Source organism: Cebidichthys violaceus, unplaced genomic scaffold (assembly GCF_023349555.1).
Source record: "Cebidichthys violaceus isolate CVI_PGR_0920_01 unplaced genomic scaffold, fCebVio1.0.p SCAF_13, whole genome shotgun sequence".
Taxonomy (NCBI): Eukaryota; Metazoa; Chordata; class Actinopteri; order Perciformes; family Stichaeidae; genus Cebidichthys; species Cebidichthys violaceus.
Window position 1 is genome coordinate 1,504,905 of NW_027176296.1, and position 21,799 is coordinate 1,526,703.

The 21,799-nt window shown below is 39.7% G+C and overlaps 2 protein-coding genes across 2 annotated transcripts; one reads left to right on the forward strand and one right to left on the reverse strand.

The window, feature by feature from the left end:
* On the forward strand, positions 1-13,027 carry slc1a6 (solute carrier family 1 member 6). The gene is made up of 12 exons (XM_068707281.1): positions 1-424; positions 557-643; positions 5,870-6,136; positions 6,249-6,386; positions 6,467-6,674; positions 7,286-7,328; positions 7,576-7,704; positions 7,888-8,072; positions 8,465-8,698; positions 9,106-9,300; positions 10,818-10,952; positions 11,239-13,027. Exons 3-12 carry the CDS (start codon positions 5,914-5,916, stop codon positions 11,435-11,437), a joined length of 1,689 nt encoding a protein of 562 aa, XP_068563382.1. The 5' UTR covers positions 1-424; positions 557-643; positions 5,870-5,913; the 3' UTR covers positions 11,438-13,027.
* An 899-nt stretch (positions 13,028-13,926) lies between these two features.
* Positions 13,927-17,427, reverse strand: ccl44 (chemokine (C-C motif) ligand 44). The gene is made up of 5 exons (XM_068707282.1): positions 17,265-17,427; positions 16,017-16,146; positions 15,140-15,287; positions 14,867-14,942; positions 13,927-14,770 (listed from the first exon to the last, which is right to left on the reverse strand). Exons 1-4 carry the CDS (start codon positions 17,326-17,328, stop codon positions 14,904-14,906), a joined length of 381 nt encoding a protein of 126 aa, XP_068563383.1. The 5' UTR covers positions 17,329-17,427; the 3' UTR covers positions 13,927-14,770; positions 14,867-14,903.
* Positions 17,428-21,799: the final 4,372 nt, after the last annotated feature.

Consider the following 21,799-nt stretch of genomic DNA (forward strand, 5'->3'; position numbering starts at 1 on the left):
TGTGTGTTTATACTACAGGCTCCCTCAGGACCCAAAGCAGAGTGGGTGATACTATCTATGTGTAGTTGATACACGTTATTATAAAGTGGCTGTTTCTTTTCTCACATTTATCTAATATAAAATCCATTAAGAAAGCAGTTTATTAAGATTATTTCACACAGGCAGCAGGTGGTTTATCTGTATTTTTTTTTCTCTCCTCAAGCATCCTTAACCTCTCCTCCCACGCAGACCTCCCAGGCGCTCTTCTCCGCCGGAGGCTTCATGGACGAGCACAAGCCGCTTGATAGTAAAACGGGAGATACTGTACTGAAATTGATGAGAGAAGATTCAGTGTGTGGGCAACACTGGTTCATTATCGGCTGCATTGTGGAGAGAGAGAAAGGCATCCACATGCTGGTGTGAAGAGCGTCTTGGACAGGCAGAGGTGTGTAAGATTTAATTTGTATAACTGGTCATTTTTTAATAGCTAATAAATGATCACTTTCTAGATAAGTCTGACATGGTTTGAGGGAAAGTTGTGTCGGAGGTTCTAAAGTTTGAATTCCTGTTTTTGCAGCGTCTTCAGGGAGGAAATTCAGGTGAAGACGATCGGAAGGATCTGTCTCCTCATGACGGCTTGACTCAACTTAAGGCAGGAAACAGGGTATCTGACTTTATCTTTTCTTTATTTTGCAGAAAGTTTCATGCATTTTCATAAGAGGAACACAATAAACAAAAAAACAACTAATCATGCATTTGTAAGCAAAGCTGTTTTAGTGTGTTAATGCCTGCATCTATCTATCTATCTATCTATCTATCTATCGATCTATCTATCTATCTATCTATCCATCTATCCATCTATCTGTCATGATATTGTGGTTATTTTGATGCATACTGGGTTGTGACAGAACAAACAGCTCAACTAACTATAAATTAAAGGGATGTACCATCTATTAAGTATTGTACTTCCATACATTTGGGGAACTTGATTTGAGGATTTAAAAATGAATGGTTAAAAACAAATGCAGTAGTGTCGGAGATCTCGACTTTTGCCCCTGGTCACACCTCTCCCTCTTAACTCCAGCTGTGAGGCGTTCAATTGTGAAATTTGAATGTAATTTACATACTCAGGTCTGATTGGATACCGTCTATACCGTCACTCAGCTAAGAAGGTAATTTCCTGAGTGATGTGTTTGCATGGTTTTTTTGGTTGCCGCTTCTCTTATTGAAGTCCCGGGTAGCTTGTTAAAATTATATCATGGAGAAGTTGGCCATTAGCTTTTCGTCCGTTTCTTTAAAGCACTTGTTAGTGGAAAGGCTTGATTATCTGAATGTCAACGTGGCGTTCTGCTCTGAGATATTTGTATTTGGGAACTTGTGCAGTCTGCGTGTGCAGCCAAAATTAGCATCCCAATTAATATCACAATTGTTAATGTTAGTGTTAGCTGCTAACCGCACTTTCCCCTACTGAGACTCGCTCTTCCATAACTCCACCCTCTCTTCCAAATTTGGTCACTTCTGGTTCCAAAAAAACAAGATGGCGATGGTTGGAGCCCCCCTCTTTGAGCTTCACTTTGGCTCTTCAGAAACCAATGGGTGACATCACAGAGACTATGTCCATATTTTATACATTCTATGGTAAATTCCCTATTTATTTTCTTGTGTGTGTAAGTGTGTTTATTTTTGTTTGTTTACGTGTTTGTTTCTTGCGTTTAAAAAACAAACAAACAAACAGCTATGGTACACACAGCTAAGGATAGCGTTTGGCTTAGCTTGAGGGCCTTTGCATGTTGCTTAACCCCTTAATGCATGACCATAAATCTCCCTGTTGTCCCTAGTGTAGGTCAAGCTCCAAAAACACTGAATCCTAAAAAAATCTGTTCAGATGACATTATCCAGCTGAGTACGCTTCACCATGAGCAAACTGATTTCCATTTGTAAAAGTGGTGTCGCTTCAAATCCAAAGATTTTGGTCTGGATGTTGTATTGTGTACATCACAATGTCAATATGTTGTTCAAAACGTGGCTTGTTGTACTATCACATGAACAGGGTTATGTGCAAAGTGTTCAGGGAAGTAGATCATCAGTGTAAAGAAACTTTGCTGAAGGTGCAGAGTTGGATTAGGGGATGGAAACTAGATGGCTGGATTTGACTTTTAATGGACTTTGTCTACATCGTGGACTGAAAAAGGTTGGCAGTTCAGTGTGCATGTGCGCTCGCGTATGTGTGTCTGTGTGTGAGAAGGTCAGGCCATGTGAGAGGCCTTTTCATGTCTGTCAGCTTATGAGAGCAGGGCAGTGAGACGCCCTGTCATTGTGCCTCTCAGCTCTGGACACTCTCACACGCCGTCCTGACTCTCTGCCTACCGTTGACAGTGTTACCTGACTTTGATCAGACTGTTCGACACCATGAGTGGTGAGTAACCAGCGAGCAGTTCACTGTACTTTGCAAAGCTTAGAAGCTTCTTGTACGTCTATAGTTTGTGTATTTATTTGGAGGATACTGGATATGAGCAGGACAGAAAAATTGCAACTTTTTTCTCCATTTTTTGAGATTGTAGTACATTTATGTACTATAAGGTGTACATTTATGACAGCATATAAGGTGTACCTGCTCTCATATTGAAGGAACCGTTCTTGTTTTATGAAATCAGTGAGAACAAGCTTTGTACACAAAATAAACGAAATTATAAGTTATGTCTGAGATATTTCTGAGAGTTTCATTATTGTGATGCAGCAGCGCAGATAAATAAAATGAGGATAGACTGTAAAACAATATTTGAACGTGTATATTACAGCTTGAGATAAGGTCCCTGTGTCCTAGTATGTTTTAACATGGCAGTCTGAAGTGGCTTTCTGTTGAGGTGTGAAATGTGCTCTGTCTCCCAACAATCCTGATGCCATTGAGTTCAACTTTAATTAAATGTTTGCTAGTGTTTAGTACTGTAGTGGTTGTAGATTTAGTAAGATATGTTGTTGTAATCTGTATAACCGTCACAGGTTAACTGATTCTTTCCATTACTGATATAGACCATCATTTGCTTGCTGTTAGCTTAATGTTTAAATGTTCATCACTGATCTGTCCTCATTTATTGCTGGATGTTTGGGTTGTCAGACAGAAGCAGTGCGTTGCCTGCAGCCTGGCCAGGACGGAGCAGTTTGAGCCAGAGTTGGTGGCTTTAGACTGGAAGTTAGGTTGCTGCTCTGGAAACACAGCTGCTCAAATGAAACACAGCGACAAATATAACAAAACAGTATAATACAGGGACTAGACTGCAGTTGATTACTCAGGCTGTGAATGATATAAGACTATGTCTTTTAAAATAAGAAATTCTGGCAGTGTTTCTGTTCATTTGGCAAAGAAATTAAACATTTCAAAATTACACGCAGCTCACAGTTGTTGGCCTTGTGGCGGTTCATGGTCGGTGCCTTAACACTGGAATATTCAATACTATATTTATGTATTTACAAATCTGTGTACTGATTTCAAGTCTGCGTTTAGTCGCTAGTATGATTAAAATGATAAACTCATCTCATCATATTGTCCAATGAAAAATGATCAGAAACAGGGATTGTTGGAGTATGCAAAAGAAGGCTGTTGCTGTATTTACATTAGTGTATCAAATTCGTTTAAGCATGGCGGTTTTCTGTCTTTATGTTAAGCAGCTGATGTTTTTCACAGTTAATTCCTTCACTAAGGCTTCATTGTTCCTTCATCGTCTTCTTTACTGGGCTCACACTAGACATGCACAGAAAAGAGCATGACATTATATTTCGTTGTCATAAGTGGTGTTAGACCATTTCTATGCTAATTTAGAGCTCTAGAAACGGTTAATGGAGAAGCTTATGATTTAATTAATGCGCCATTTCATCCAGCCTCATCCATTCAACACTCAGATATGGTGAAATATAATCATCAGCACTCTGTTGAGTCCTTCAGACTTGTTTTAAAACACTATGGCTGCATTTTAGATTTGATCAGATGTTTCCTCCACACACACACACACACACACACACACACAGGGTCATCCCACAACCTATAAGAACAATGGACAAAAGAAAATCAATAGACAGAAGAATTATGCAAACAGAATAGATGAAAACTTTAGAGATCCCACTGGGAAAAAATGAAAATGTAATGGTGTTAGACGTCAGAGTGATTATATTGTAAAGGACAAGCAAATGAAGAGGCTGACTGTAAACTGCATTGTTCTTTAAGTGCAGGGCTGTTTGCAAAGTGTGATTCAGAGAAAACATAGATAACCTAGATAGATAAGGAGAATTGAGACCAACGGCCACGTGCAGCGTACAGACGGCTTTGTGTCGGTCAGCAGAGGGAAACACGGTAAGACTACAGAAGCTCAATGTTTTCAACTTTCACAGTGTTGGTACAGCTCTTATATATTTCAACATATTTAAAAAGATTAAGATCCAGAAAGACAGACAATATTTACTTTTAGTTAATACAGTTTTTAATACGTAATTAAGGAAGCAGACTTGTAGCTTGCTTGTATTCAAGGTCAAACAGTGCAATTTAAGGGTTAACATGTTCTCTGTTTAAATGAGCTTTGTCGGTTGGAGAGGACCAACAAGAGGACACATCTCTCTCTCTCTCTCTCTCTCTCTCTCTCTCTCATGTTCCGTTTGATATACTCTTCTAAGTATTAATTTTTCATTGTGTTTATTCATAATCTTAACAACTGAGACAAAATTGCCATAAGTATTGTAAACTTTGACTTTATGAACAATGCTTTTACTTGTGATACTTAGGTATTCATTTATCAAGTACTTTATTTATATACGTTTCATAACAGTAGAAAGCAGAATGGAGAAATGGGATGTTTATCTTGTTACTGATAACATTTCTGAGTAACGGCTCAGTCTATTACGGACTATTACATATCGATTCAGGGGATTTCAGAGCTGCAGTTAACTATTTTCTTTATTGATTTATTTTTTTTGTTAATCAATAAACAATTGAGTCTATAAAATGTCCTATAGTTGTGAAAAATACCCATCACAATTGCTTTGGGTCCAAGTTGATGTCTTCACATTGCTTGCTTGTCCAATGAACAGTCCAAATCCCAAATATATTTAATATACAACTACATATACAACATCTTGGGATGGGATCACACCAGGCATTTATAATTTTATAATTTAATATAACATAATTTGGGGGCCAATGGCAACTTAACAACTCCTACTCCCGACCGCACCTATCTGTGATCTCAACTACACACCTGTAGAGTTATCGCAGTGTCAAAATCTGTCAACAGACAGACATACAAACACCTGGCAAAGTATTCAAAACCACTTCTGCAGTAGTTCCTGCTACAACAGGTGTCTCCAGGACCACAGTTTGCCATGAAGACACACACACACACACACACACACACACACACACACACACACACACACACACACACACACACACACACACACACACACAGACTAACAAGGTGAAAACAATACCAGCTACACGCTGTAGTGATTGGTAACTAAGTCCACTATGTCCCAGCCAGCATGTATCTCTCACCACATAGTAAGTGACCCACAGTGTAACATATTTTACACAATCAGCTTCACTGTGACTCTGATTATTGTGTCACAGCTTGGCTTGGTTTTGATTTGCAATCTTAAAAAATGATTATATCTTTAAAACACAGCAGCCCTGGTCCATTTGATGTGACTCTCCCTCCTGTTTACACTCAATGTTCCATCATCTGTTTTTGGTTTGGGAGCGGATGCTTTCTGCCTGTTGGATATCAATATCAATGTGTTTAAATTCTTCATATCCATCCATATTCTACCCTGCCAAAAACCGCACATGAGAAAAACTCAATATGTGACAGATTATTTCTCCCTATGTTGTCTGCTCCCTGCCCAGTTTCCCACGAGACCTGCCTCCTGGACCAGGTGCTGGAGCTGATTATGAGCGAGAAGCCCCCCACCAGTGCTAGTCTTTTTCTAAACGAGGACGCGGAGAGACCCCCAATTCCAGAGAGAAAAGACTTGAGGAGACGTCTACGCAGGGCCATGGAGAGGAGAGCCAGCAGCTTGAAGGAGAGGATGAGCTCCGTCAGTCGGGAAGGCGTCAAAGGTTTCCTCAAGAGGAACCTTTTTGTTCTATTCACTATTGCCGCCGTGGCTCTGGGTGAGTAAAGAGGGAAAACAAGTGGAGGTTTAATTAATTTCTCTGCAGTCACTTGACATAGTCTGACGTTTTGTACATTTGTGCTTTTGTGTGTACGTGTAAATCTTTTCAGGTGTAATGCTGGGCTTTGCTCTACGCCCCCACAATCTGTCCCTGAGAGAGATCAAGTACTTTGCCTTTCCAGGGGAGCTTCTAATGAGAATGTTACAGATGCTGGTGCTGCCTCTCATCGTCTCCAGTCTGGTCACAGGTTAGCTTTTAATGAGCACAAACATATAGGTGACAAACTCTTGCAGCAAACTCAATTCAAATGGATTAACTCTGTCTCAGGTATTTCCTCCTTGGACAGCAAGGCGTCAGGTAAGATGGGAATGCGTGCAGTGGTCTACTACATGGTGACAACCCTGATTGCGGTTTTCATCGGCATTGTTATCGTGATAATCATCCAACCGGGGAAAGGCAGCAGGGACAGTCCTGTAGTCAACAGTGGGAACATAGAGCCAGTTCAAGCTGCTGATGCTTTCCTGGATCTCATCAGGTAACAGTTTAGAGATTTTACTTGACTTACTTATGAAGGTGCACATTACATTACATTACGGTCATTTATCAGACGCTTTTTATCCAAAGCGACTTACAATTCAGTATCTATTTACACTCTTACACTTAATATGACAATATAGCCAGGAGCCAGTTAGCTTAGCTTAGCAGCAGCCTAGGGATAGTCTGGCACATAACTCTGGTATAGATTGAAAGACACAAGGTCTACATGATGAGTAGTGAGCTTTGCAGATGCTGGAAGGTTTTACCTTTGGACAGAGACAAGCTAGCTGTTTCCCCCTGTTTCCAGTCTGTATGCTAAGCTAAGCTAAATGGCTGCTTCATATCTAATGAACAGGTGTGAGATTTGTATCAATCTTCTCATCTGACTTTTGGCAAGAAAATTAATAACTATCCTTTCAAAGGCTTTATATAGTTATGAGATCATCAAAAGAATAGTTGGAACAGTGAGAATTTACCCAAGATTATCCCATGGTTATTTATTAACATGTTGTAGCATTACAAAATGTACAACCTGCTGCGACGCATGTGGTGTTTTATAGAAACATGGGCACAAGAAAAATAATTAATCTTTTTTTTTTTTTATCTCAGGAACATGTTTCCTCCCAATCTGGTAGAGGCTTGTTTCAAGCAGGTGAGGCTGTTTTTTCCCATCAGTCATATAAAAGAAATAGTATTCCATTCAACACATTTTATTTAAAATCAGTAAACACATGCATTTTCATTTATATTACAACACAACTCCCATCATCCATCTCAACCACAGATAATCTCACAAAGATTGTCTGTGAGATCACATTTTTTTCCTCATAGTCCACTGTCACAAACTTAAAACACCCAAACATAATTAAGATGTTTAATTCCCATGCTCTCTCTTGCAGTATAAAACTGTGTACAAGAAGACTGTGCACACAAGGAACGTGACAGTGACCCTGAACCTCACTGACTCTCTCAACGTAACAGAGTCTGACCTGAGTGTGAACCTCAGCAGAGTGCTGCACACCATACAGGTGGGTGATGGTGGAAGACTTCTTCTCTGGGGGAAATGAGACACAGTTCTAAGTGAGAAAATATTGTCTGGTGATCCAATGAGGGATTGCCTTCTCTTTTTTTCTACGCCTTACAATTTATGTCAATCACCATAGCAGGAATTCATATAATGTTTGTTTCCTTACACATATTTTCTATTACAGGAGACAGTGGAGGAGACTGTCCCTGTGTCCGGGTCCTCTAATGGAGTGAACGCTCTAGGTTTGGTGGTTTTCTCCATGTGCTTCGGTCTGGTCCTTGGCAACATGAAGCAGCAGGGCCAGGCCCTCAGGGACTTCTTTGACTGCCTCAATGAAGCCATCATGAGGCTGGTGTCCATCATCATCTGGTCAGTAAAGACACACAAGTGTTTTATGTAGTTTAACTTCATTGTTTTTCATTGTGATTCTCTGATTATAAAATGTGCTATATTGATTAAAGTTTGACATGACAAGACCAAATTACCTTCTTAAAAGCCTGCTGGCTTGCTGGTGGGTCAATCATTTTTAAACATAATTCACTCTTATTTTTATTTTAATCTCTAGAGGAGATCCCACAGCTTCCAAAAATACCTAATACAATTAGTGAAGTATAATATTAGCTTTAGCTTTAGCTTTTTATATTAGCAGTTGTATTGCTCTTATTCTGAAGGCCTAATTGGTTGCAGAAATACACTTTATTGGCTTAACATGTGTGTCTGTCTCTCTATCTTCCTCTTAACAAAATCATCTCACCACTCAGGTATGCTCCAGTCGGCATCCTGTTTCTGATTGCGGGCAAGATTGTAGAGATGAAGAATCTGGCAGAGGTGGGCGGTCAGCTGGGGATGTACACTGTGTCGGTCATTGTGGGTCTCCTAATCCACGGCCTCTTTGTCCTGCCACTGCTCTACTTCCTGGTGACCAGGAAGAATCCCTACACCTTCATCGGTGGTCTTCTGCAGGCGCTCATCACTGCTCTGGGAACCTCATCTAGGTGAATGTCATCCTCTGTCCTGCTCAGATACTGGTGTCCATGACCTTAAAGGGATAGTTCGGGTATTTTGAAGTGGGGTTGTATGAGGTACTTATCCATTGTCGTGTATTACCTACAGTAGATGGCAGTCGATATGCCCTCAGTTTGGAGAAGCACATATGAGTACCCGCTCAGGAGCAAAGCATTGTACTGCTGTGAACAGGGGCAGCAGCAAAATGTATTTTAGCCACCTAAAATAATGGCCACCAAAAAAAATTAAACATATCTTATAAACTATAGTGTAACAGGACCGAAATATTAGTAACATTGCCACGAATAGATAGAAATTCATTGGTAATACTGTGTATTATATTATAATGTTTTCTAAGCCTGACTGAGTCCAAAATTCTCTCTCCCTGCATATTCAGCTCTGCTACCCTGCCCATCACTTTCCGCTGTCTGGAGGAGAACAACCGTGTGGATAAACGAGTGACACGTTTCATCCTCCCTGTGGGTGCCACCATCAACATGGATGGCACAGCCCTCTACGAGGCTGTGGCAGCCATCTTTATTGCCCAAGTCAATGACATGGACCTAAACTTTGGTCAGATTTTGACCATCAGGTAACTCTACTTCAGTTTTGTTAGTTTTGGTTTACACCATAAATAAAATACTGTGGATGTTGGAGGCATGGAGCCCAAAATGTCATCCTTTTTATTCCAACATCTTATTGCCTTAGATGAGAGAAATACAAAATCTATTGTTTCATGGTGACTCACATGTGCAGCTGTACAAAATCAGGTAGATTCTACTGGAAGCAGTACATTCCAATGTAGACCCGATATGTATATCGAACTCGCAAAAGTATCAGTAGAAAAGAATAATTTTTTCATATTTTGGCCAGCTCTACCTCTAGCATAAGTGACTGTCAGCAGTCGAGTTGCATTGTGGGTTTTTAAGGTACCATGTTTTGACCAAGCAGCAACCACCGGTGCTGATAAATGAAGCCAACGCCGAAGTGCCACAAACTGCAGTTCATCAAATGGCCACTAGAGGCTGGCTCCAAAAGCAAGTCAACACCCATAGACCCCTTGTTAAAATGCCGCACTTGGTAAATAACTTGGTAAAAAAAAAGTTTTGGTCTCTATAGCTAATATCCCTGTTCATGACAACTGTATGGGGGTTGAATTTTTATAAAACCCACCTGTAATTGAGGGTGTGGCCTCTTTAAGTGACATATTGGTGCTGTCTCAGGTCGTTCGCTGCTAGCTGTCTCCTCAGCTGCGTCACCTCAGCTCCACCGACTATCCACCTCTTGGCCCATTTTTAGAGATAGGCTGTGTTGCTGATGGCAATAGCTGGAGCCACCCACTTTGAGCTCTTCATATACCTCCATATTTTATACAGTTCAGTGGTTTATGACAAGGAAGAAAAATGCTTGGAACAAAAAAATATAAATCCTTAGTTGGGCTGCATGGATTTTTTAACTTTCAATTGTCAGTTTGAGTGATAGATGTGCAATGCTGAATTGGTGGAATAATATTTTAAGGCCTTCTAGTGGTATACTGCAGGTGAATTGTGTTTTGTCTCTCTCTTTTCTTTGTATAATTTTATAGATCTATTTGCTTTGTTTTATTAATGCACGCTGTCACTCTTAATCATTTTTAGCAACACCTTTCTCAGTTTTCTCTTACTGCACAGTTTGTGTACAGAAACATTCCTCCACATGAATTACATGCTTCAGCTTTATAACTTACTCCAAAAGAGGATCAACATGTGATAATGGTTTATTTACACCATGATTCACCTGGTCAGCCTTTTCAGTAAGTAGTGAGCAGTGAGTATTCTAGTGTGTACGTTTGAGGATATACTACCTTTCCCCTTACATATAGTCGTCATATCATACTAAAATTACCTTTATAATATCATCCTCTTTGACAACACGTGCACAACTTTCTACAGTTTATAGAAAATAGAATTGTGTGACAGGCTCGTAGAAAATTTACATAATTGTATAACTCCTGGTGCTTTTCTCACTCTACTACTCCCACCATCCACCACCAGCACATGTGCTGTTTGTTTGTTTCCCTTTTATTAAATGTCTTCGCTCTCCTCTCCATCCCTCCCTCCGCCCACTCAGTATCACAGCAACTGCTGCCAGCATCGGAGCAGCAGGCATCCCTCAGGCTGGCCTGGTTACCATGGTGATCGTATTGACATCGGTGGGACTGCCCACGGAGGACATAACACTGATCATCGCTGTGGATTGGTTCTTGTGAGTTCCCTCTAAATGTCAGCTTGATGGGGATTGGTCTGTGTACAGTTCTGTAGGTCTGCCAGCCTAAATGTCATTGTGAAGCTTCAGAGGTCCCACCACTACAAAGGTTATTGATGCATAATGCAGAGTGACAGATTAGAAAGTCTGTGTTTAGAGGCACATGCATACATTTTCAGCTGTGAGTGCTTTTATAGGAGATAAACACAAGTATTTTCTTTGTCTGTATGCCTCTGCTGTATATTACTTTCTCCTGTCTCTTATCTGATTCTCTCTTTCTCCCCAGGGACCGCTTGCGGACCACCACCAATGTGCTGGGTGACTCCCTTGGGGCAGGAATCGTGGAGCACCTTTCCCGTGGAGAGCTGCAGAGTCAGAATGCCGAGGTGCGCAACTCTGTCATCGAGGAGAATGAGAAGCCCTACCAGCTTATCTGTCAGGAGAATGATTCACTCAACCACCGCAACAGTGAGACCACAATGTGAAGACAAGAGCTACACCCTTTAGGGCTTCATGTACCAAAAGCATTTAGCTAGAAGGTTGTCTTGCAATGATAGTTAATGGTCAACTCAGCCAGCGCTTGGGGTTCGAAGATCATTTTTGCAGTTACAGACGCAAACGTACATTTTTCCTTCAAAAACATAAAAAAATTCACGGCGAAACAAGACAGGAAAAAAGTACACATGCTGTCAGGAACAGTTACATATCCAATCCAATTTTTTGCCTCGAGTGCCAGTTATTTAACAGCATTTTGCTGTTTTCTGTTTTAATTCAATGTCTGGAAAGCTCAATATGACAAAGAGAGTTCAGAGTCATTTAAAAAAAGTTTTCAGCTTCATCGTGTTTTCAAAGATTTATATAATTTATCATCTATACAGTCAAAGCAGCTTAAACTCCTTACCAGCATCAGTGTTAGAATTCACAGTATTATTAAAGAGAAATACCACCGTTCATAAAAAAAGTACACCAGCTGATTTTCGACTCTTGTGAATATTTCAATCTGCATAATTTCTGTTGCATGATTTAACACTTAATACATATAATTTTTTTGTAAACACTTATTGTTTGTCATTCTCATTACGACTACCTCTATAGGACGTATATATGGAGCTTCTACCATGCTACACACAGAAACACTAAATGAAGCATATCAACAGGATGTTAATACATCAGTCTCAGACATGTTTTGATTTGTTATTTAAGTTTGCTTGCGCAATTTAACTGTACAATTTTGAATATACTTGACTGTTAAACATTGGAGATGATGTGAAGGCGAATCTTTGATTTACTTTTTATTTTGAAGTTGATATATTTAAAGTGACTTGTTAGAATGTTTTTCACTCTGTGCTTTCTTATAAATACTGTATTGGTGTGTATTTCCTGTATTTCTTTGGTGCTATTGCTTTTTAATTTATGGGTAAAGGACTGTACTGCTACACAGTAATTTAAACACCTGTAGTTATACTCTCTTTTTTATCTCCTATTAGTTGTCCTTTTTTCTTTTTCCTAGGTGAAAGTTCTATTTTTTTTCTATTTTAATGTTTGATTTATCTTACATTGGATTTTTTTTAATTACTCAGTTATACAGTATAAACAAATGCAGTTTCAAGTTTCAAGACCATTGGTCAAAAAAAACAATGGTTTTTGTTGTTGTGGTTACAACAATGTGCTTAACATCAGTACACCATTGCACCCTCGGGTCTGTGTTTTTCTGCTTTATAATACTATCAACATTTAATTTAGTTGTATTTTGACTGGAATAACTTATTGCAAGCTAAAGATTGATTTATTTGTATTGTTTTGTGAAAAGGTACTGTGAAGAAAGTTTGTGAATGCCTTGAGAAATTGAATGTACAGTTGCTTTTTGCTTTTTGGTGTTGATTGTTTTAGAGGAAAGTGTAGTGAATTATTATGGACGTTATTTACCATTTAAAACTCTTCTGACTTTGTCACTTTTATGTTCATTAAGAGGTTTGACTTTAGTTTTGAAGCTCAATGTTATTTCAGTGAAAATCTCAACATTTTGATGGACAGCTTATGATAAAATGTGACAAATAAATGGCTCAGGAATTTAACTGTGATTCTCATTATTGTGTTTGTGGCTACCCCTGGTGGAGGATATTCTCCTGTCCAGAAGCTGTTCTGCTTAGAGACACAGATGGGCCAAATTGAATATGAGAAAAACGTTTGTAATAATAATGTACAATAATTAAATGTCAAAACTTTCTGCTGTCATTGTAGTGCATTACAAAATGGACCCAAATTTCACTCACTGATGAATGAATGTAACGAAAGCATTCACATAGATAACACTTTCATGTATTTACTTAAAGTAAACAAGGTATTAAACCCGCTTTTTCTAACTTGTTGGTTCCTAACAAGGCTGTAGCCATGCTAGCAGCTCTGTGAGGCTAACCAGCGGTGCTTTGGACTAAGTGCTATAACGTCAGCATGCTAAAAATGCTTACAGTAACAATGTAAACATAATATAAATATACATGACATTTTACATATACAAAATGTACAATGTTTACCATGCTCATTCGTTTAGTTTTTAGCATGTGTTTTAGCATGCTAACATTTGCTAATTAGCACTAAACTCAAAAGCACAGTTAAGAATGGATAAACCCAACTATCGGAAAGAATTCTCTCATTTTATTCCACATCCTGCAACTCCCATCTGCTCAGCAATCACCACATCTCATCACCTGCACTTCATTTCCTCATCAACCCAGTCAGTTTTCAGATTGATGTAATTTTGCTATATGTTTCTTTGCTTTTGAGCTGCCAGTACCTACCTGCTATGACTGCCTGTAAGTTTATTTATATCTTCAACTATCTATCTATCTATCTATCTATCTATCTATCTATCTATCTATCTATCTATCTATCTATCTATCTATCTATCTATCTATCTACTTCACCTGCATTTGGACAGGCAGACACACAGACAAAAAAAAGACAGTGAGGCAGCTGCAGTTATTATTTCAGATTAATTTATAAAATAGTTCACTTGAGATAACATACAGTGCATTCTTCTACAATACAATACTTGTGTGCTGCACACACAATTGAGCCCTCTAAGTTTTAACAGCCTTGCCATGTGGTGAATTGAATCATGAATACTTTGGCATAGTTTAGTGACGGACTATTGGTGGAAAGGACAAACGTAAACTGCAAATGCTAAGAGATTTAAATCTCTGATAGATGCCTGAGGGCCTTATTTAAAAAGATTGACTGGGGTTTTATGGGTTTTCAACAGTCGATACATAGAGTGGACAAAATATCAGGAACATTTGCTCTTTGTGTGACACAGGAAGTTGTATCCAGGTGAAATCTTCTCTCTGATCCCACTTTGATTTCACCTGTCTAACAGTGTGTGCAGTGTTATAAACACAATACTGAAGGTATACAAGTCACAAATAAGCATAGAGTATCTTATATCATATACAATAAAATCACTGCTTGTTTATCATTTGCTTAATTACACCTTTTTCACATCACTCACGAGAAGTAATGTTGCAGAGGGAGACTTTTCCAGGCAAACTCTGGCAAATAACAGTATGAGCCATAAAAACAAAAAAATCAATTCAACTTATCTTACAAGTAAATACATCTCTTTTGAGACTGATCCAGCCACGTGTTTGAGAATATTTCAAGCACAGTTCATGTTTAAATATCTAAAGCCATTTAAATGTATTGCAGCCCAGGTCTGGTCCCAGGGAGACAGATAGTGTAGATAGAGGGAGACACGAGACGACTGGAGAGTCAGCAAGCTGTGCCTTGTAAAATGACGAGCTGCTGAAAGTTTACTTGGCCTGTAGAAAAGTATGCAAAAAACACTGGATGAGACATTACAGTCCCTGGATGAGGTACCTTCACACATTATACCTCCTGCATTGAAAAAAACATACTTATGACTATGCGTTTTCCTCCATCTGAGGCGCTCCATCACTCCACATTGAGAACCGCCCAGTTATTTTTCTTGTCCTGGTAATCACAAAAGAAGGAAATCTATAAATCTTTCAGGTAACATGAAAATAACATGAAAATCTCTCTTAATATTTCAAATCAACCATCATAGATCACACTGTTCACTTTTGACTGAATCAATTTGCTTAATTTACATTTTATTTGATTACGTTCACCATACAGTATAGCATATTTCTGGTGGTTGTGTCATGTACCTCTGACATGACAGGCAGGTTGTCATGAGGAAGGAGCCACATGGTTCGGTGGTCCTTGGTCCTCTGTCTCTGCAGGAGCTTTCTCAGCAACCTCTTCACCTTCCGGTCTCTGGGGTCTGCACACTTCACCGCCTTCTTTGTGTAAAGACTATAAAAAGAACACAATACTTATTACACGACACAGGATGGCAGGACACGATTCTGCACAAACCCCATATTTCAATCACAAGATTGGAGGCACAAGATTGACAACAAAAAAATAAGCAATAATGTGGAGGACTAGAAAGATGTCAGGTGTAGCAAAGCCTCTGAAAATTTGAGCCCAAAGGAATCGCAAAGAGGAGACGCTGTAGGGTGGCTGGAAATAGAGTCAAATAATGTTTTCTTTCTCTGGTAGAAACAAGTCAAACTGTGATCAAAAGTGGGCAAAGTTAAAGAAAAGAGGTTGGAGAACCACTTAAATAGAAAGGACCAAAAGAAACCACTGTGTAAGAATTCTATGTTTTTGTTAACTGGACCACATAAAAAAGCAAGCTCCTCATTCCCTGGCTACATCAGATTTCTCTGACCCGCTGGAAACAATAGGTATCACAATGCTGAATGGTTTACTTAACTAAACCCTGCTGTTCTGACTGAATGGCTGCGGCAGGGCTCAGCTGGCTCGGAAGGTATTTTCAGATGGCTTGTTATTCCCACATATTTCCTTTCTTACTTCCCTGGCAAATGCAGCTCCGAGCCCTGCCATAACAACATGACCTGGAAAGATGACAATGCCTCTCAGCCCGGCTCTGCCCTCCTCTAATGAGAGGCATATTTTCCATGCCTGCAGATTGCTGTGTGCTCTTTAGCTCCAGGAGTGGATAGTTGAAATACTTGCATGATGGCTTGTATACTGCAGTCTGGCCCCTCCGTCTGCACCTCAAACCGCAACACATCTTTGGTACGCACCTTGCCCTGGGAGTATAACATGCAGCACTGGACATCTCTTTGCATCTGCACGCCTTTACCTAGGGAACAAAGAAACAGACAAAGAGAAAGAAGAGCATGGAAACATTAGAGGAGGGGTGTCAAACAAAAGCAAATTGACAGTATTATACTAATGTTCCCTCGTGTCAAGCTCAATTAACTGTGTTGGCTTCTTTTATTTCAAACCTTTGGTTTTATTCTACCAAGTCATCTTACAGTGAAAACATTTGTCTCAAGTGAGGACAGGAGACTGAACATGACAGCCACAAAAGTTTCAAACAGTATGCATTATGGCACATTATCACAAATAACATTAACGTTAGCTATGGAAACATCTTACATTAGTATTTACTGCACAGAATCATGATTTTGAAACATTGAAATCAATATTCTGATGTTAGCAAAGACTGAAACAGTTTTCATATACAGCCAAATGTTATCTGTTTTGCAGAATGTGCTCATGACTCTAGTTCCATATAGACACACACTCATGGACACTCACATATACACACAAGAATGTCAGAGGAATTACAATGGCATCCCATTGTGCTGCGAAACATACGACCACGGCAGACAGAGAAAGTGAGAGAAAGAGAGGAGGAGTGTGTGTTTGTGTGGAGGGTGTGCCACGATGCCTTTTCATCCAAAGCAAATGTGTAAACAAATTAAAGTGTGATGGAAACAGCAGGAGCATTAAGAGCTGTAAAATAGGACAGGGCTGCTTTGCTGTGCCATAGAGGATTTTCAAATCCATCCTTTGGGAACATCACTGCACTTCCAGTGCTTTCACAACATTTAAAACAAACAAACAGACAAGACGACACCATCACACAGACTGAGCCCTGAGACTGTTTCTTTCTCTCTGTGTTGAGTGATGTGTGATTTCAGATGCTCGTCCTCCCGCGTTCTGTCCCTCTGTTTACATCCGTGCCTTCCTCTCTGCTGCTGCTGTACCCCTTTTCCTCTTCTCTCCTTTTCTGTCTTCGCCATCGCTCTCTTTGCCACATTGTCCACCTGCAGGGTGCATGCAAGCCATGCAACACACACACACACACACACACACACACACACACACACACACACATGCACATGCACACACACACATGCACACACACACACACACACACACACACAGATAGTAAGTATGGTTGTGTCCTACCTTCCACAGATACCAGGAGAATAACAGTCAGAGAGATAACAGTCAACATCTGCAGCATGAACATGATGAGGCTGGCAGAGAGGAGGCGAGGAGAGGAGGATAATCTACTCTGTCACCTCTCCCTCTGTGGCTGCCTCTCTTATATCACTCCCTCCCTCTCTTTATACCTCCCTGCCCATCTCTCACTCACTTCCACCACCTCTCTTGTTCTGTCTTACCGTCTTCCCCTCCCACCCTCTGTTTATCCATTTTCAGTCATTCTCACGCTCAGCCAAACTCCCTCCCTCATCCTCTTTTTCTTTCACACTCATCTCACCTCTCACTTATTTCTCCTTTCCTGCTGCTTCACTCAGGATGGCAAGCCTCATTTGTCTCATTTGAGGCTTTACATTCCTCCTTTATCCTGCCTCTTATCTTGTACTTATTGCATTTTTTCCTCCAGGACTGAAACAGATTTATATGACAAAAGCAACAAGGATTCATCCTGTAGCTTTCCGATTACATGATCAGCCCTGATTTGGCATTTACATGGCACAAACATATTTCATTTCCAAATAATATACAATTAACCCTGGTTTGCAGCTGTGTAGTTGTGGAAACTCTCTGACCGGACAGTAGGCGTGTCTAACTTGTGCATCTGGATCAGTCTTGCAGCAGAGTTATGTTCTCTGTGGGATTCCAGACAAAATGCCAAACACACCTACAAACTGTGATAAACTGAATTTATTAGCTTAACTTGACCCCAAGAGACAACCTGTATAAATTAAGCATGGTTTAGAAATGCCTCTTGTAGATATGTAATATTATATGTACAGCATGTTAGTCTTGTACCAATAAAACTAAAATGTAAGTGTAATTGTGCTTTTGTTATTTTATTGACTCTCGCAAAGACCTAGCAAATTTAAGTCATTTTTAAAAAGCTTCTTAAAGATGCAACATATGAGATTCAGATCGTTAATAAAGCAGCAAACAACTATTTACTATGTAGTGAAGTCATCTCTACCTAAGAGAGAATGAGGTCACTCTCCCTCTGTGTGTCTTGTAGCTTGTCCTTGCTTTGTTAACATAGCCGGGCCGGCAGAATGTGCATTTAGTGCATGCCCACTGGCTAACTCATGGCTGGCTGCTGCTCTGCACTGCTCTCATACGGTGATTACAGCTGATAACGACATCCCGACCGACTGGGTCATTGCGGAGGCGTAGCACCCACCCTCTGTTTCAATCTCAGGTTAACACTATTGGCTCTGTCTGCACTGTTGTCGTAGTTTGCACTGTTAATGCTGTTGTCACCGCTGCTGGAAAAATGCTCCCACTCTCGTATATATGGTCTTTAAGACTTATTTGTTTTTCTTTGGCTTTCTCTTGATATTATACCTGGTATTTTGTCTGTTAAACACTTAATTGGGCTAGTTTTTTTTGTCTACTCTACCTCTTTTATCTACTGAAAAGTGTTGTATTGAATAAAAGTTTGCTTGCTTGTTATGGGTAATGCAACCTCTTTATTTGCACATGTTGGAAGAGGTGTTCCACAAGGTGCGGTTCTCAGCTTCTTACTTCTTGTGTTTAGTTTATATGCTCCCACTATTTCAGGTTATCTTGAAAACATATCATATCGGTGTGTCATCTCTCTACGTTGATGACACACTGCTGTATGTTTGATTTCAAACTCACAATGAAGCTTGTTTTCAGGCGAGCATTATGAGACTCTAGTGATTAATGTCACAAATTATTCTTTAAACAAATGAAGACAAATCTTACATTCTTTTGTTTGGCACTTCTAATCGGGTCTTTAATTTACAGAAGAAACTTCTGTCAAAAGTCTGGCAGCCAATATGAAACCAAAGCCCGTGCTTTAGGTTTTTCCAGCCTTTGTTTTTTTTCCCCCTTTTATTTCTTTTTTATGGTCTGGCTCATGCCAATGCACCAATTTCACCAAGTAAATGGAATATATTTGGCCAATAAAGAGATTCAGATGTTTGAAAAATATGCCCTTAATATTTCTTTGCAGCCTCCCCCTGTCCGGCCATAAATCATAATAAAATTGTTACTTTCCATAACTAAACACCACAAGAACCAGCTGAAGGCTCTTTCTGAGAGTCAAGCATCTACATCCATTACAGAGAGGCTTCAGAAAACAGCATCCGGACATGATTACACAGAGAGAAACCAGATAAATTGATGTAGGCCAGCATCTGTTTCAAGATTTCCTTTGAACCGACCTTGTGGTAGAGAAAAATGACAAACACAGATGCCAAAGTCAGACGATGCCGCCAATAACAACAGTCTATAAAATGATTGATCAAAAGCCTGATTAGCTATGACAGATGACACAAATGTTGCTACAACTTATTTCTTACACATTAAATTGGCAAAGTGTTTAATGTTTCTTGCTAATTAATAACTGAGCTGTAAATCATATTAATAAGGAAATACATGATTGTGTTTTTTACCATGTAAGGGTTAGGCATTAAAGGGTCTCGCCACCCAAATCACCCAAACTTATGTTACTAACTTGCCATTCAGACAATGTCAATCTTTTACTCTATGAGGTTTTTAGATATTTGCCAGTGAAACAGCAATGCCACTCAAATACAATGGAGTTGCATAGAATGCCATTTATGGTGTTCAAAGCAAAAAAAAACAGACTTAACAGCAATGTTGAGAAACACTGTCCTGGGCACTGATGATGAAGAGAATTCAGTTTGCAATACTGTTTTTTACTATAGCTTCAAATTTCTGCTCTAAATGAAAGGTGCAAGTGAGAACATGTGTTGTATTGTGATTTGGCTAAACTGACACTTAAAGTAATGTAATGCTAGCTGAAAATCTTGTTTTTGCTGACCTCTAGTGGTTTATCGTGATGCAAAAGTGTACAGACATGACTCGTTTACCCCTAGACCACCAGGTCACCCCAGACACAATACCAGTTTGTTCAAAACCAGTTTATTTTTCACAATGCTTATTTCTTCATCTCTTTTCATACCATTTCACTAACTCTCCTGTTGTCTGAGCTCGTGCCTCATGCCCCTCAGCCCACCTGCACCTCATTCCCTCATCAGCCACTCTCTATATAACCTGGCACAGATCCATTGATACCACATTGACTCATTGCTTAGCTAAGCTCAGTGTTTTGTTTTGCCTGTTTAATCCTTTTTCCCCCTGATTCTTGGACTTTGGATTCTCTGCTTGCCTCTTGTTGGATTTGGTTACCTGATTTCCTGGTTTTGATCATTGCCTGCCATGAGCTAAGTAAAACTGAACTTTCTTGTTACAGTGATTGCTTCTGTGTCATGCTTTTGGGTTCAAGTCTGTCACTCACCCAGATTTGGTCTTCACAGAATGACAACTATTGAGTAAACATTTAGGATTGTGGAGTCAGTAAAAATGTAACATGTGGCTGCTCTTCATTCTGATCTACTGAGGTTGCTGTTGGAGGGAGGAGAAATTTGTATCTTTCCTCAAGTTATTTCTGCTGGATTGACACCAAAGTCCGACACTTATAGATGGTTCAGTTAGCTGAAAAGGTTTCTGTTATCATTCCCCGTTGTAGATATGCTAGGAGACATGGAAACCTGTTATTTATGTTGGCTAGTTATCTGCAAGGATAGAATGACACAGGAATGCAACACGATTAACTATGTTTTATTTCATGTTTTTAGTACATGACATTATCACAAACTATTGGGGGTGATTCCATTAAATAATCACGAATAGAGGTGAAATCTGCTATAAAAATGATCCTTAGATTTAAAAATACATTAATTAACCTCACAAATTAAAACAATATATCACATATAGCCTGAATGCTTTGGACATTCTGTCCTCTGGAAAGGAAAAAATGTTAAGTACATTGGCAGGGCAATACTGGAACCATGAGTCACCTCATGCAAGGAAATATTGCTTTAGACACTAATGTGCGGCATGTAATGGACACATTTTGTTAGGGTAGAACAATATGGGCCTGCCTAAGTTCTTGTGGTAAAACAGATCAGAACATTGAACAAATTATCTTTTGGCTCCTGAAACACTAAGAACTAAGAAATATTCAGACAAAAAGGCAACAATGTCGCTTATGGGCATACATATCCGTTCCCTGGATGTGAAAATATGCAGTCTGTGCACTGAAGGGTGGGGTAGGGGTAAAGTGTGTGTGTGTGTGTGTGTGTGTGTGTGTGTGTGTGTGTGTGTGTGTGTGTGTGTGTGTGTGTGTGTGTGTGTGTGTGTGTTGGAGGTGGGGTTAACTGTTCAAGAAATTGACCCAAGAAATCAGGTTGGAATGTCAGCTGAAAAAACATACCTTCCACATGACTACAGGTTGGCTTCTGAGACAGATACATTTTCTGCATATCTTTGCTGCAATTAAAGTATCTGTCAAGGTGTGCAGACTCACAAACATGTGGGTGATCAGAAATAGAAGTAATAGCAGGGAAAAGTGTGGCTGAGGTGGCAATGTCTTCCTCTTTAAGGGGGTGGAGTGCCTGAGATGTATGGAGGGATAGTATGGCCTCCTGCAGATGTTGGAGGAAAACGGTTCA

Coding starts and splice junctions, on each gene's coding strand:
- slc1a6 (XM_068707281.1), top strand. CDS start 5,914: ATGAGCGAGAAGCCCCCCACCAGTGCTAGTCTTTTTCTAAACGAGGAC. Junction 7,329..7,575: donor TAGAGGCTTGTTTCAAGCAG/GTGAGGCTGTTT, acceptor TCTCTCTTGCAG/TATAAAACTGTGTACAAGAA. Junction 8,073..8,464: donor CTGGTGTCCATCATCATCTG/GTCAGTAAAGAC, acceptor CTCACCACTCAG/GTATGCTCCAGTCGGCATCC.
- ccl44 (XM_068707282.1), bottom strand. CDS start 17,328: ATGTTCATGCTGCAGATGTTGACTGTTATCTCTCTGACTGTTATTCTC. Junction 16,147..17,264: donor TCTCCTGGTATCTGTGGAAG/GTAGGACACAAC, acceptor TTTGTTCCCTAG/GTAAAGGCGTGCAGATGCAA. Junction 15,288..16,016: donor TGCAGTATACAAGCCATCAT/GCAAGTATTTCA, acceptor TTCTTTTTATAG/TCTTTACACAAAGAAGGCGG.